General features: G+C 44.1%; 1 protein-coding gene across 1 annotated transcript in view; it reads right to left on the reverse strand.

Moving 5' to 3' along the window:
• Positions 1–12,956, reverse strand: part of LOC116895922 (hornerin-like) — a 53,506-nt gene extending 40,550 nt beyond the window's left edge. The window contains 9 exon segments of the mRNA XM_032896997.1: positions 5,442–5,972; positions 6,108–6,503; positions 6,600–7,013; positions 7,110–7,523; positions 7,620–7,774; positions 7,872–9,879; positions 9,881–10,113; positions 11,190–11,649; positions 12,819–12,956. Of these exon segments, the coding sequence (XP_032752888.1) occupies positions 5,442–5,972; positions 6,108–6,503; positions 6,600–7,013; positions 7,110–7,523; positions 7,620–7,774; positions 7,872–9,879; positions 9,881–10,113; positions 11,190–11,649; positions 12,819–12,956 (4,749 nt within the window).
• Positions 12,957–13,470: the final 514 nt, after the last annotated feature.

The raw sequence follows: 13,470 nt of genomic DNA on the forward strand, positions 1-13,470 counted from the left end.
GTAGTCTTTGTTTCTTGCGCTTGCCTCTCGCTATTAGGTTGTCTCTGGTGTTACCTTGTTCTGCTTTTTCTGACAGTGGCTAGACCGTCCTATAGGCCTGTGTGTCAGGAGTGCTGTAGACCTGTTTTCCTGTTTTCTTTCAGCCAGTTATGGGAACAGAGTGTTCTGCTTATAGTCGTGTAGTCTTTCCCGTCTACTTCTCTTCAGCCGTTCCTGTTGTCGTGTGTCCTGAGTCCACCAGGCAGGTCACTTGGAGCAGAAAAGTTGGTCTTACCTCTGGTCCCGGGGCTGAAGTTGCTCCTGGCGGGCTGCTTTTGACCTCACTGTCAGGGTGGCAACCAGAAGGACCGGCCCTGCCTTTTCCCGTGGCCCCGGTGCATTGGGGTCCCAGATGGCATTAGGCGTTTTCCTCTGGAGTCAGAAATGTGGGCAGAGTGTAGTCTCTGATGTCTTCCCTGGCACGTCTGCCTTTCTTAAGGTTTAGTTCTCCCTCCCAGGGAATTTGGGTGCAGGGAGCTGTTGACCGGGTCCCTTCAGATCCACGTGATATCTGCGGCCTGCATTTCTCTCATGTACTGTTTAAATACTTTGAACAAATTTAGAATTTCAAAATTTTGTCTGAAATTTCATCTTAATTATTCTAATTAGGGAATGTGAATGCAGAGTTGGTGATCATTGAAGGACTTAGTTTCTTCAATTTTTATGTTGCTTTAAGTTTTACATTAGGATTTGTACATCTTTCATTGCTTATGTATTTTTGGTATGAGTTTCTAGCCTACCTGTTTTGAATGGTCATTTAATTTTCTTCTTGCATGAATGTTTTGTAGCTGTTTTATAAATCAGTTAGGTGATACTTTAAGTTCAATCTTGGGGCCACTAGGTAGTGGCTTGTGGGTGGGGCTACCGAGGTGATCCCAGCTCAGCTTAGGAGAAGGCATGTCCTCTGTATGGGTGATCTGTATAGTTAGCAGAGAAAGAGTGGCTAGTCAGGGTTGACCTGTTCTCTGACCTGAGGAATGTTCCCATTCCCAAAGTGTCCCAAGCATGTACTGAGAGGCTGAGATTTGGGGTGGAATACAGGGTAGAGGTAGATGTACCACTTGGTTTCTTAAACAGTGGAGGTTAAGATGTTGGAGGAAAGTGTGGGTATGACCTCTGACTAGGGGAGCAAGCGTCTCTTGGGACCTGAGGATGCCCAAGTACAGAGATGTGGTTTAATGTGGAACAGGCTCTGCCTAGGTCCTTTAGGGGCTGTGGTGTCAGAGAGTAAGCGACCTGGCCTCTGACATGGACAACAAACTCCTTATCGGTGTGTAGATGCTGGGGTTAGGGTGCTGAAAGGTAGTACGTGTACTATGATCTGGGGAATGATCTCTGCTTGGGTCCTTGGAGGATGCCGAGTGAAGTCCATGTGGAACCTGAGATGTGAGGATATGGGTGCCAGAGTACAGGAAATGTGGCTTCTAAATTGGGGATGAATTCCACTTGGGTCTTAAGATGGTTGGGCTAGGGTGCCTACACAAGAGAGGCAGCTTCTAACCTGGGGATGAACTCCCTTGGATCCTTAGGCACTAGAGATTTGGGGTCTAGAAAAAGTGAAATGATTCTGATTTGGAAAGTAAGCTCTGTGTGAGTTTTGAGATGCCAGAGATTATAATAGTGCTAGAGAAGGGGATACCGTCTTACCTGGGGATCAAGCTCTACAGTTCTTAATATGTGTAATGTTAGGTTGCCAAAGAGTCTGAATTGGGCCCTATGAAATTAAATTTTTTTAATAGAAATGGTTCCATTTTGTTTTCATTACTCTGACAAAATTACATTAACTTTATGATGAAAAGTATTTTCTGTAGTGTCTGTATAACTTTCCTTTACTTGAGCCAAACTAGCATTTGGTTTTGCCAATGTTTTTAAACTTTAGTTATTCAAAAGGTATGTTATAACATCTCAATTTTAAAAAAAGATTTCTTTATTTATTATGTATAAGTATACTGTAGCTGTCTTCAGACACACTGGAAGAGGGCATCAGATCCTATTACAGATGGTAGTGAGCCACCATGTGGTTTCTGGATTTGAACTCAGGACCTCTGAGAGAGCTGTTAGTGCTCTTAACCACTGAGCCATCTCTCCAGCCCATCTCTTAATGTTTCCATGTACATTTTTCTGATGATGAGTGGCATATATGGTTTTTTGAGCTCTTTGATTTGTTAACAGAGTATCTTGAATTTTCATACTATTTGTGTTTTTGTGATGAGACTTGGGCATGTGGATGTTGTTGGTTTTGTGTTTGTTGTGCAATTAGTTATTTTGTTTTTGTCCAAGCGTGGTTGATTTCAGATTAAGTATGAGGAATTTGTGTGTCAACTCTTCAGATTCTCAGTGTTGAATTTTGATTAGACTGAGTTGGACTAAATGGCTAGACCTCATTTGGCTGATGTTCAATCCATACAACACAAGATTTATCTGGTAATATGAAGATTACATGGGTAGACTGGGGAATTGGTCCTCACCAACTTAGGCTGGCTGTGGAACTAAGTTTCCAACAGGTTGTGGAACTAAGATAAAAGTTTATTGGCATGGATATGTGGGGTTCCAGGAAGCTAACTATGTGAGGCTTAACCTGAGGATTGGGGATAGGGTGAACAGCTGAGGTTCTAGGATTGTTCTAAGGACTAATTAGGCATTGCCAGTGCACAAATATATAACCCAGGTTAGGCTGGAGGTTCGATGTGGTACAGGCTGGGTAGGATCTAGGAGACTCACTAGAGTGGACTAGCACACAGATTGTGTGAGCTAGGCTAAGTCTGGAGGTTGGATATAGAATGGGTGGGATAGAATCTGGTGAACTCAGCATCTGCACATGGCACATAAGGTTTGCCACTGAGGCCGTGCCTGAAGATTTGGGAATGGTATAAGGCTCTTCAGACTGAGCTGGGGCACTCAGTGTGAAACCTGGTTTGGGTATAGAAACTGGGGAGGATGTAGGGAGAATATGAACAGGTGGACTCACCATGCTAGGCTGGGGCACAGGATGTACAGCATGGACTGGTCTTGGAGGGTTCTGTTAGCATTTCTTTCTTTTGTATTTTTTTCACCTTTCCTTCCCTTTTTTTCTTTTTCTGTTTTTGAAAGATGGTCTTGCTATGACCCAAGCTGGTCTTGAATTTGCAGTCCTCCTGTCTCAACCTTCCAAGTATGGAAATTAGAAATATGCTGCCCATAGGCCTGTTTAATTTTAGTTTGTTTTTAAAGAGTTGTTGTCTACTTGTTTTCTTTGGGAACTATCTTCTCATGGCTTTCCCATTCTAAAATTTGCATACTTTGTCTTTTCTTTTGGGTTTGCTTGAGTTTATTTTAGATATTAACATTTTGTTGGCTTCTTTAGACACATTTATTTCAAATATTTTAATCTTGATTATTTTACTTAGTTTGATGTAGTCTCACTTATCCTTATTTTGTTTTTGCTCTCTGTGTCATAAACACAATTATTGTGAAGAACAATGTTGTAAAGGTGGGCATGGTGGGACATACTTGTAATCCCAACATTCAGGAGACTAAGGCTGGAAGGTTGAACTGAGGTCAGGCAAAGCTAGTCATGAGACCCTGTCCCCAACCAACCAACCAACCAACCAACCAACCAGCAAGATCCCACGCAAAACCAAAAGGCATGGCTTTTACCTATTTTTAAATTAAAAAGTCCATATTATTAAGATTTTAAGGTTTTCTAGTCTGGATGGTTTGTGAGGTATGGGACTTTGGGAAATAGCACCTTGTATTGGTTTCTAGTTTGACCACTTGTGTGAGAGAAGTAAGATTAAACAGAGGCAAGACAAAGCTCAGTATTTAATCACCAGCAATTTATTGTTAATATTAATGTTATCCAGTTTTTTGAATCCAAAGACTTGAAGGAAATACATTATAGGCAAGCAAAGACCTAAATAATAATGGCAAACTGTTTTTCCATTTTGTCATTGCTGATATCTCTACATGGTGAGACCAGTAGACCACTTACACTTCAAAGCTGTATGTAGTATGTCTAAAATTTTCTAATCTGAAACAATTTCTTACAAATGGAAGCCAAGATATCTCTTGTTCAAATAAAGGTAAATTCCACACTTGGATCCATTGGTCCTACACCTCTTTTCCAGTGGTTAAGAATCAGGATCTGGAGCAAAATTTTAGTGCCACTTGGTCACTTACTGATTTACAGTTTGTCAAAGTATCTTGGTGATTCAGGTAAGAATAGAAACACACATACATATATGTCCTGCTCTTGCCATGTAACATAATATACATTGAAAATTAGACTGTATTTTATGTAAGGTAAAGCTTTGGCAACTGGAGTGATAATACATTTGTAATATATTGACCTTTAAAACTATAAGCTTAGCTTTAGCATCATCCCTAACTAAATAATAATCTTTCAGATAGATACCTTAATTAAACCCCAAATTATTCTTCCAAACTAATTCCCTTAAACCAAACATTTATCCACTGCAATAGATCCTAACTAAGTACCCCAACTATCATATATTATTTGGAAGGAACTCAATAACTAGGTATATATGCTAATTTTTATTTTAAATGGATGAGTACAGGTAGGTCCAGATTTAGAAAGGAATTTCATGATGAGCTTATTTCTAACAATTTTTTATTTCTTAAATTAACATTTAAGTTAATTTTAACACGGTTCTTTATTTACTATGACAATTAGCGTTTCTGTTCTTGGACATACTCATAGAGTGGAGTGCTACTATTGAAACTATGAGAACCTGAGACTATATTTTTCCTTCCAAAGTTACTTTCCCCGACTCTCTGATAGTCATAGTTACCTTGTCTATTGTCCACATTACAAAGTGACAATTTACCAGTCGTATCAGATCTAATCTGTCCATATGAAGGTGTAAATTGTCCAAAGTCACAACCTGAGAAGGTTTCTACTTGTCTATGCACTCTTATTGATTGATTTTCATTACAAATTGATGGGCTACAACCAGATTCCCATTGGGTTCCAGATCTCCCATTTGACTGAGTTTGCCCACAGTTAGAATATTGACCATATCCAGAACAACATGATCCAGGGCTAAATGAGTGACATGAACCAGACCCATATTGTTGTGAAGTATGGCACAGACCAGATCCTGGGCAATTTTGTCTAGAGATAGAAGAGGGATAGGAACCAGACCCACATTGATCAGCACCAAAACCCTGAGTACATCCACTTCCATGTTGGCTCTGGCTAGAATAATGATTTGAGGAACATCCATATTGGCCATAGCTAGAAGACTGACTTGAACCAACTCCCTGTCCACAATAGCTAGAAGATTGGTTTGAATTAGATCCACAGTGACCACCACAGTATGACTGCCCTGATGTGGGATTATATTGTCTATAGTCAGATGATTGGTTTATATTAGATTCATGTTGCCCATAAGTACACTGACCTGATCTAGATACCTGTTTACCAAAGCCAGAACATTCTTGAGAGACAGTACCATGACTACTAGAGGGAGAAGAATGGTGTGATCCAGGCCGTTGCTGGTCAAAACCAGAAGACTGCCATGATGTAGAACCATGCTGACCACAGGTGGATGAGTGATTTGAGCCTTCAGATTGAGAAAATTCAGGTCCATGCTGAACATGGCCAGATGAAGATCCAGAGTAAGGACCACTTTGCCAACTGTGAGAAGACTGCCTTTGCCAAGATGGATGTTGACTAAAGGTAGAAGCCTCATTAGAGCCAGATATATCCCGTTGAGAACCAGAAGAACACCTTGAGTAGGACCTGCCTCCAGTGTGGCCAGATGACTGACTTTTTCCTGACCCTTGTTCTCCATAGCCAGTGGACTGACCTGACCCACAGACTGAAGATGGTCCTGATGAAGCTCCATACCATCCAGACCCCGAGGACACATTTTGTCCAGAACCCTGTCCTTTGGAGCTAGAAGTTTGTCCTGATGTGGAGCCATGATGCCCTAACCCAGATGAATGCCCTGAACCAAAGCCATGTGTCCTCTGGCTGGATGACTGGCTTGATCCTGAGTTGTGTGTGCCATAACTGGAAGACTGACTGTAATGAGAGCTATTCTGCCCAGACGTGGGAGACTGACCTGAGCCATATTCATTTTGACCATATCCAGAAGACTGACCGCAACAAGATCCATGGTGTTGACTGCCTGCTGACTGTCCAGAGAAAGAGCCATGTTGTCCACTATGAGAAGATTGACCCTGTGCCGATCCACGTTGACTAAATCCAGAAGATTCCCCAGAGCCAGATCCATACTGTTGAGAGGTAGAAGACTCCCTGGAGGTAGACCTGCCTCGCCTGTGGCTAGATGACTGACTTTTTCCTGACCCTTGTTCTCCATAGCCAGTGGACTGACCTGACTCACAGCCAGAAGAGTGTCCTGATGAAGCACCATATCGTCCTGAACCAGAGGACAGACCTTGTCCAGAACCCTGTCTCTTGGAGCTAGAAGTTTGACCTGATGAGGAGCCGTATTCACCTAAACCGGAAGAGTGCCCTGAACCAGAGCCATGTGTCCTCTGGCTGGAAGACTGGCTTGACCCTGAGCTGTGTGTGCCATAACTGGAAGACTGACCGTAATGAGTGCCTTGCTGACCAGAGGTTGAAGAATGCCCTGAGCGAGATCCATTCCTAGAGCCAGATTGATGCTGTTGACTGCCTGCTGACTGTCCAGAGAAAGAACCACTTTGTCTACCGCGAGAAGATTGACCATGCCCAGATCCACGCTGACTAAAGCCAGAAGATTCTCTTGAGCTGGATCCATACTCTTGGGATCCGTTAGACTCCCTTGAGGTGGACCTGCCTCGTCTGTGGCTAGATGACTGACTTTTTCCTGACCCTTGTTCTCCATAGCCAGTGGACTGACCTGACCCACAGCCTGAAGACTGTGCTGATGAAGCACCATATCGTCCAGACCCCGAGGACACACCTTGTCCAGAACCCTGTCCTTTGGAGCTAGAAGTTTGTCCTGATGAGGAGCCGTATTGATCTAAACCAGAAGAGTGCCCTGAACCAGAGCCATGTGTCCTCTGGCTGGAAGACTGGCTTGACCCTGAGCTGTGTGTGCCATAACTGGAAGACTGACCATAATGAGTGCCTTGCTGACCAGAGGTAGAAGAATGCCCTGAGCGAGATCCATTCCTAGAGCCAGATTGATGCTGTTGACTGCCTGCTGACTGTCCAGAGAAAGAACCACTTTGTCCACCCCGAGAAGATTGACCATGCCCAGATCCATGCTGACTAAAGCCAGAAGATTCCCTTGAGCCGGATCCATGCTCTTGGGATCCATAAGACTCCCTTGAGGTGGACCTGCCTCGTCTGTGGCTAGATGATTGACTTTTTCCTGACCCCTTTTCTCCATAGTTACTGGACTGACCTGACCCACAGCCTGAAGACTGTGGTGACGAAGCACCATATCCTCCTGACCCAGAGGACAGACCTTGTCCAGTACCCTGTCTCTTGGAGCTAGAAGTTTGACCTGATGAGGAGCCGTATTCACCTAAACCGGAAGAGTGCCCTGAACCAGAGCCATGTGTCCTCTGGCTGGAAGACTGGCTTGACCCTGAGCTGTGTGTGCCATAACTGGAAGACTGACCATAATGAGTGCCTTGCTGACCAGAGGTGGAAGAATTCCCTGAGCGAGATCCATTCCTAGAGCCAGATTGATGCTGTTGACTGCCTGCTGACTGTCCAGAGAAAGAACCACTTTGTCTACCACGAGAAGATTGACCATGCCCAGATCCACGCTGACTAAAGCCAGAAGATTCTCTTGAGCTGGATCCATACTCCTGGAATCCGTTAGATTCCCTTGAGGTGGACCTGCCTCGTCTGTGGCTAGATGACTGACCTTTTCCTGACCCTTGTTCTCCATAGCCAGTGGACTGACCTGACCCACAGCCTGAAGACTGTGCTGATGAAGCACCATATCGTCCAGACCCCGAGGACACACCTTGTCCAGAACCCTGTCCTTTGGAGCTAGAAGTTTGTCCTGATGAGGAGCCGTATTGATCTAAACCAGAAGAGTGCCCTGAACCAGAGCCATGTGTCCTCTGGCTGGATGACTGGCTTGACCCTGAGCTGTGTGTGCCATAACTGGAAGACTGACTGTAATGAGAGCTATTCTGCCCAGACGTGGGAGACTGACCTGAGCCATATTCATTTTGACCATATCCAGAAGACTGACCGCAACAAGATCCATGGTGTTGACTGCCTGCTGACTGTCCAGAGAAAGAGCCATGTTGTCCACTATGAGAAGATTGACCCCGTGCCGATCCACGTTGACTAAATCCAGAAGATTCCCCGGAGCCAGATCCATACTGTTGAGAGGTAGAAGACTCCCTGGAGGTAGACCTGCCTCGCCTGTGGCTAGATGACTGACTTTTTCCTGACCCTTGTTCTCCATAGCCAGTGGACTGACCTGACCCACAGCCAGAAGAGTGTCCTGATGAAGCACCATATCGTCCTGAACCAGAGGACAGACCTTGTCCAGAACCCTGTCTCTGGGAGCTAGAAGTTTGACCTGATGAGGAGCCGTATTGATCTAAACCAGAAGAGTGCCCTGAACCAGAGCCATGTGTCCTCTGGCTAGAAGACTGGCTTGACCCTGAGCTGTGTGTGCCATAACTGGCAGACTGACCATAATGAGTGCCTTGCTGACCAGAGGTAGAAGAATGCCCTGAGCGAGATCCATTCCTAGAGCCAGATTGATGCTGTTGACTGCCTGCTGACTGTCCAGAGAAAGAACCACTTTGTCCACCCCGAGAAGATTGACCATGCCCAGATCCATGCTGACTAAAGCCAGAAGATTCTCTTGAGCTGGATCCATACTCTTGGGATCCATAAGACTCCCTTGAGGTGGACCTGCCTCGTCTGTGGCTAGATGACTGACTTTTTCCTGACCCTTGTTCTCCATAGCCAGTGGACTGACCTGACCCACAGCCTGAAGACTGTGCTGATGAAGCACCATATCGTCCAGACCCTGAGGACACACCTTGTCCAGAACCCTGTCCTTTGGAGCTAGAAGTTTGTCCTGATGAGGAGCCGTATTGATCTAAACCAGAAGAGTGCCCTGAACCAGAGCCATGTGTCCTCTGGCTGGAAGACTGGCTTGACCCTGAGCTGTGTGTGCCATAACTGGAAGACTGACCATAATGAGTGCCTTGCTGACCAGAGGTAGAAGAATGCCCTGAGTGAGATCCATTCCTAGAGCCAGATTGATGCTGTTGACTGCCTGCTGACTGTCCAGAGAAAGAACCACTTTGTCCACCCCTAGAAGATTGACCATGCCCAGATCCACGCTGGCTAAAGCCAGAAGATTCCCTTGAGCTGGATCCATGCTCTTGGGATCCGTTAGATTCCCTTGAGGTGGACCTGATCGGACGGGCGCACGTCTGTACTCCAGTCACTCCCACCTCTCGTATATCGTCTTCTGACTGACCTGACCCACAGCCTGAAGACTGTGGTGACGAAGCACCATATCCTCCTGACCCAGAGGACAGACCTTGTCCAGTACCCTGTCTCTTGGAGCTAGAAGTTTGACCTGATGAGGAGCCGTATTCACCTAAACCAGAAGAGTGCCCTGAACCAGAGCCATGTGTCCTCTGGCTGGAAGACTGGCTTGACCCTGAGCTGTGTGTGCCATAACTGGAAGACTGACCATAATGAGTGCCTTGCTGACCAGAGGTGGAAGAATGCCCTGAGCGAGATCCATTCCTAGAGCCAGATTGATGCTGTTGACTGCCTGCTGACTGTCCAGAGAAAGAACCACTTTGTCTACCCCGAGAAGATTGACCATGCCCAGATCCACGCTGACTAAAGCCAGAAGATTCCCTTGAGCTGGATCCATACTCTTCGGAATCCGTTAGATTCCCTTGAGGTGGACCTGCCTCGTCTGTGGCTAGATGACTGACCTTTTCCTGACCCTTGTTCTCCATAGCCAGTGGACTGACCTGACCCACAGCCTGAAGACTGTGCTGATGAAGCACCATATCGTCCAGACCCCGAGGACACACCTTGTCCAGAACCCTGTCCTTTGGAGCTAGAAGTTTGTCCTGATGAGGAGCCGTATTGATCTAAACCAGAAGAGTGCCCTGAACCAGAGCCATGTGTCCTCTGGCTGGAAGACTGGCTTGACCCTGAGCTGTGTGTGCCATAACTGGAAGAGAGCATAATAAGTGACACGTTTGCTGACCAGTAGCCAGAATGTCATGAGCGTGATCTACCTTATCGAGCCAGATTGATGCTGTTGACTGCCTGCTGACTGTCCAGAGAAAGAACCACTTTGTCCACCCCTAGAAGATTGACCATGCCCAGATCCACGCTGGCTAAAGCCAGAAGATTCCCTTGAGCTAGATCCATACTCTTGGGATCTGTTAGACTCCCTTGAGGTGGACCTGCCTCGTCTGTGGCTAGATGACTGACTTTTTCCTGACCCTTGTTCTCCATAGCCAGTGGACTGACCTGACCCCACAGCCTGAACTGTGGTGATGAAGCACCATTTCCAGGGACACCTTGTCCAGAACCCTGTCTCTGGGAGAGTTTGTCCTGATTTGGACTTAAACCAGAAGAGTGCCCCGAACCAGAACCATGTGTCCATGGAAGACCATACTTGACCCTAGAGCCATAACTCCAGCATTGTGCCTTGTGACCAGAGGTGTGAAGAATGCCCTGATTGCCAGAGCCATTGATTCTCCAGTGACTGGGAGCTGTCCCAGTAGAACCACTTTGTCCACCCCGAGAAGATTGACCATGCCCAGGCTGGCTAAAGCCTTCTTGAGACAGATCCATACTCCCCAGGATCCAAGAGACTTTGAGGTGGACCCTGCCCTGGTCTGTATGACTGACTTTTCCCTGACCCTTGTTCTCCATGCCAGTGGATCTGACTCTGACCTGAAGACTTTCCTATCGATTTGTCTGTCATGTTTGAACTGAACTTGTCCCATTTGACTTTAGGACCTCAGGAACTTGAAGAAGGACCAGAACCATGATGATGATCCTGTCTTGAGCTTGATCCTTGATGCCAGCATCCTGGTTTTGCTAATTCTCCAGGAAAGAACCTTTTTTTGAGTGTGAAGATGGTTAATTTCAGATCCACATTATTCGGAACATTCACCAGTAGATCCTTGTTTACTTTTCCTGGAGGTAGAGGATTGTCTTGATTCAGAGCCATGTTGAGGAATACCAGAATCTTTCCTTGATCTAGATCCTGATCTGTGCTGGCCTTTTTCATAATCCTCATTATTTTTGAAATCACTTGAATTTGATTTTGTTCTTTGTTCAGAACTTTGCTCCTTCCCTTGTCTTGGTTTCCTGGATTTGCATTTTTTGTTTCCTCTTGAGCCCTTGTAATAAGAGTCATTCTCTCCTGCACTAGAACTTGAATAACTTGAAGAGGCTTCTTCCTCTTCGTTTTCTGTTTCTTTTTCACTCTGTTCCTCTTGGTGCTGGCGACTGTGATCTTTTTGCTTTGACCCTGAAGCTTGGCAGTAATCCTTGCCAATAATTTTATTACAAGCCTTAGCCAGCCTGAGTATCATTATAAGATACTCAGTAAAATCCACTTTGTGGTTATGATCTCGATCCAGACTTTGCATGATGATATCTACGGTATCTGGATCATCTGGATTCTGTCAAGGAATAAGGTACAAGTCAAGTGTTTGTAATTATATACTATAAACTTAGTCAACCATTTGAGGAAGGCTGTAGAAATATGAATATTTAGTAAAGTTTGGTTGACATTGACCACGTAGTTGGGCTAGAAAGGTGAAAAAGATAGAGTGGGAGAAGGAGAGGAAGAGAGAGAGAGAGAGAGAGAGAGAGAGAGAGAGAGAGAGAGAGAGAGAGAGAGAGAGATTGAGCTTGTCCCATCCAATAAGCAGGCAATCTATACATTGGCAGAAAGTAGTAACCATGAATGGATGCAATGTTCAAGGATAAATGGGGTAAGGGAACAAGTGGGCCTATTATGTTTGGTAAGGTTAATACCTGAGACCCATGCTATGGAGGTCAAGGAAATATGATCCTGAGCTTGCAGTGTGGGTTGCATAAGAAGTTCCTGGCTTCCTTGGATTTAAACTCAAAATTTTGTCAAAGAAAGACAGAAAGGAAAAAAGAAAGAAAGAAAGAAAGAAAGAAAGAGAAAGAAGGGCAATGGTTAATGAAGGATGTTCAGCTAATTAATAAATAATTATTGTAGACATCTACTTATTTATATATAAATTTTCTTTGTCCAGTTAGTTTATTTGCATATTACAGATTTCAAAGGATCAAGTTTAAGAGGTAGGATGATTCTCGTATTTGATGTAACATAGCCAGCCATAGGAATCCAAATGCTATTCAGTAAGCATTTGAATTCAAGGATAATTTTAAGTTCCCACGTGTTTATTTTCAGAGCTGGTTAAGTTTAAGGTATTCTTTCCCCCAAATTTCTTTTAATTTAAGAGGTTTTAGATTACTAGAATCTTAGAAATAGGTAGTATTTTGGACTCTACACTAAGGAAATCAAATGTAAGAATATGAATTCATTATATTTTGAGTTGTTTTCTGACGGTCATAAGAATTGCTTTTACAGGCAGGAAATTTTTAAATCTCTGAATTGCCTGTTGTTCGTCAGGATCATTTTGACCTAATCATATTATAAAACATTATTAATCAATGGTTTATGGGCGATTTCAAGGCTGCCAAGTTCAATTCTCTATTAACAAATATCTTTCTTATATTTGGTATATAAATGAAAGGTAGGATAAAGTAGACAAGAGAATTGCTTCAAAACTCAGTCCTCATACAGAGTTCTTACCTTTAAAATTTGGCGAAACTCAGTTTCCAGAAGTTCTTTCATCTCTTTTTTGCTCAACATATCACAGTTCCCATATTCAGTGGCATAATTGTAGAAAACATCGATGACAGTGACAATGCCTTGCAGGAGTTTAGGCATCTTGGTGCAAATTCAAGTTAACCTAGATGAAGGAACAAGAGATCCATCTGTAACTTATTGCTTAAACACATAAATAGTTCCAATAGCTTGTAATTATTGTCAGCATGATTAATTTCTTTCTGTACTAGTTGAGAATAAGTTCAGAGTGGAATAACTTGTTCCAGCTATGTAGCAAGAGAGTGATGAAATTAGAACAGGATCCCTATGTCTTCCTTCAATTCCTCAATGAATGTAGGGGAGACTTTGTTGTACTACCTGATTTGATCTGTGTCTATAGAAAAACCATAGTGTCCTAATCATCTATCTCCTAGTCGCTTTCTAAGTCTCAACCATCACACTACAGGAGACAGGCATGTCACAGCAAAGCCAGCTATCGGTGATAGGAAACTGAGGGAGACTCCTATCAGACAGCTTCTGCTTTCATTCTTTGTGTAGCAACCATTCCTCAGGACTTTCTGCTTATATAACAAAGAAGAACAAAAGAAGACAAGCTGCTAGTGGCTTACTAGATTTA

The sequence above is a fragment of the Rattus rattus genome, chromosome 3 (assembly GCF_011064425.1).
Source record: "Rattus rattus isolate New Zealand chromosome 3, Rrattus_CSIRO_v1, whole genome shotgun sequence".
Classification (NCBI taxonomy): domain Eukaryota; kingdom Metazoa; phylum Chordata; class Mammalia; order Rodentia; family Muridae; genus Rattus; species Rattus rattus.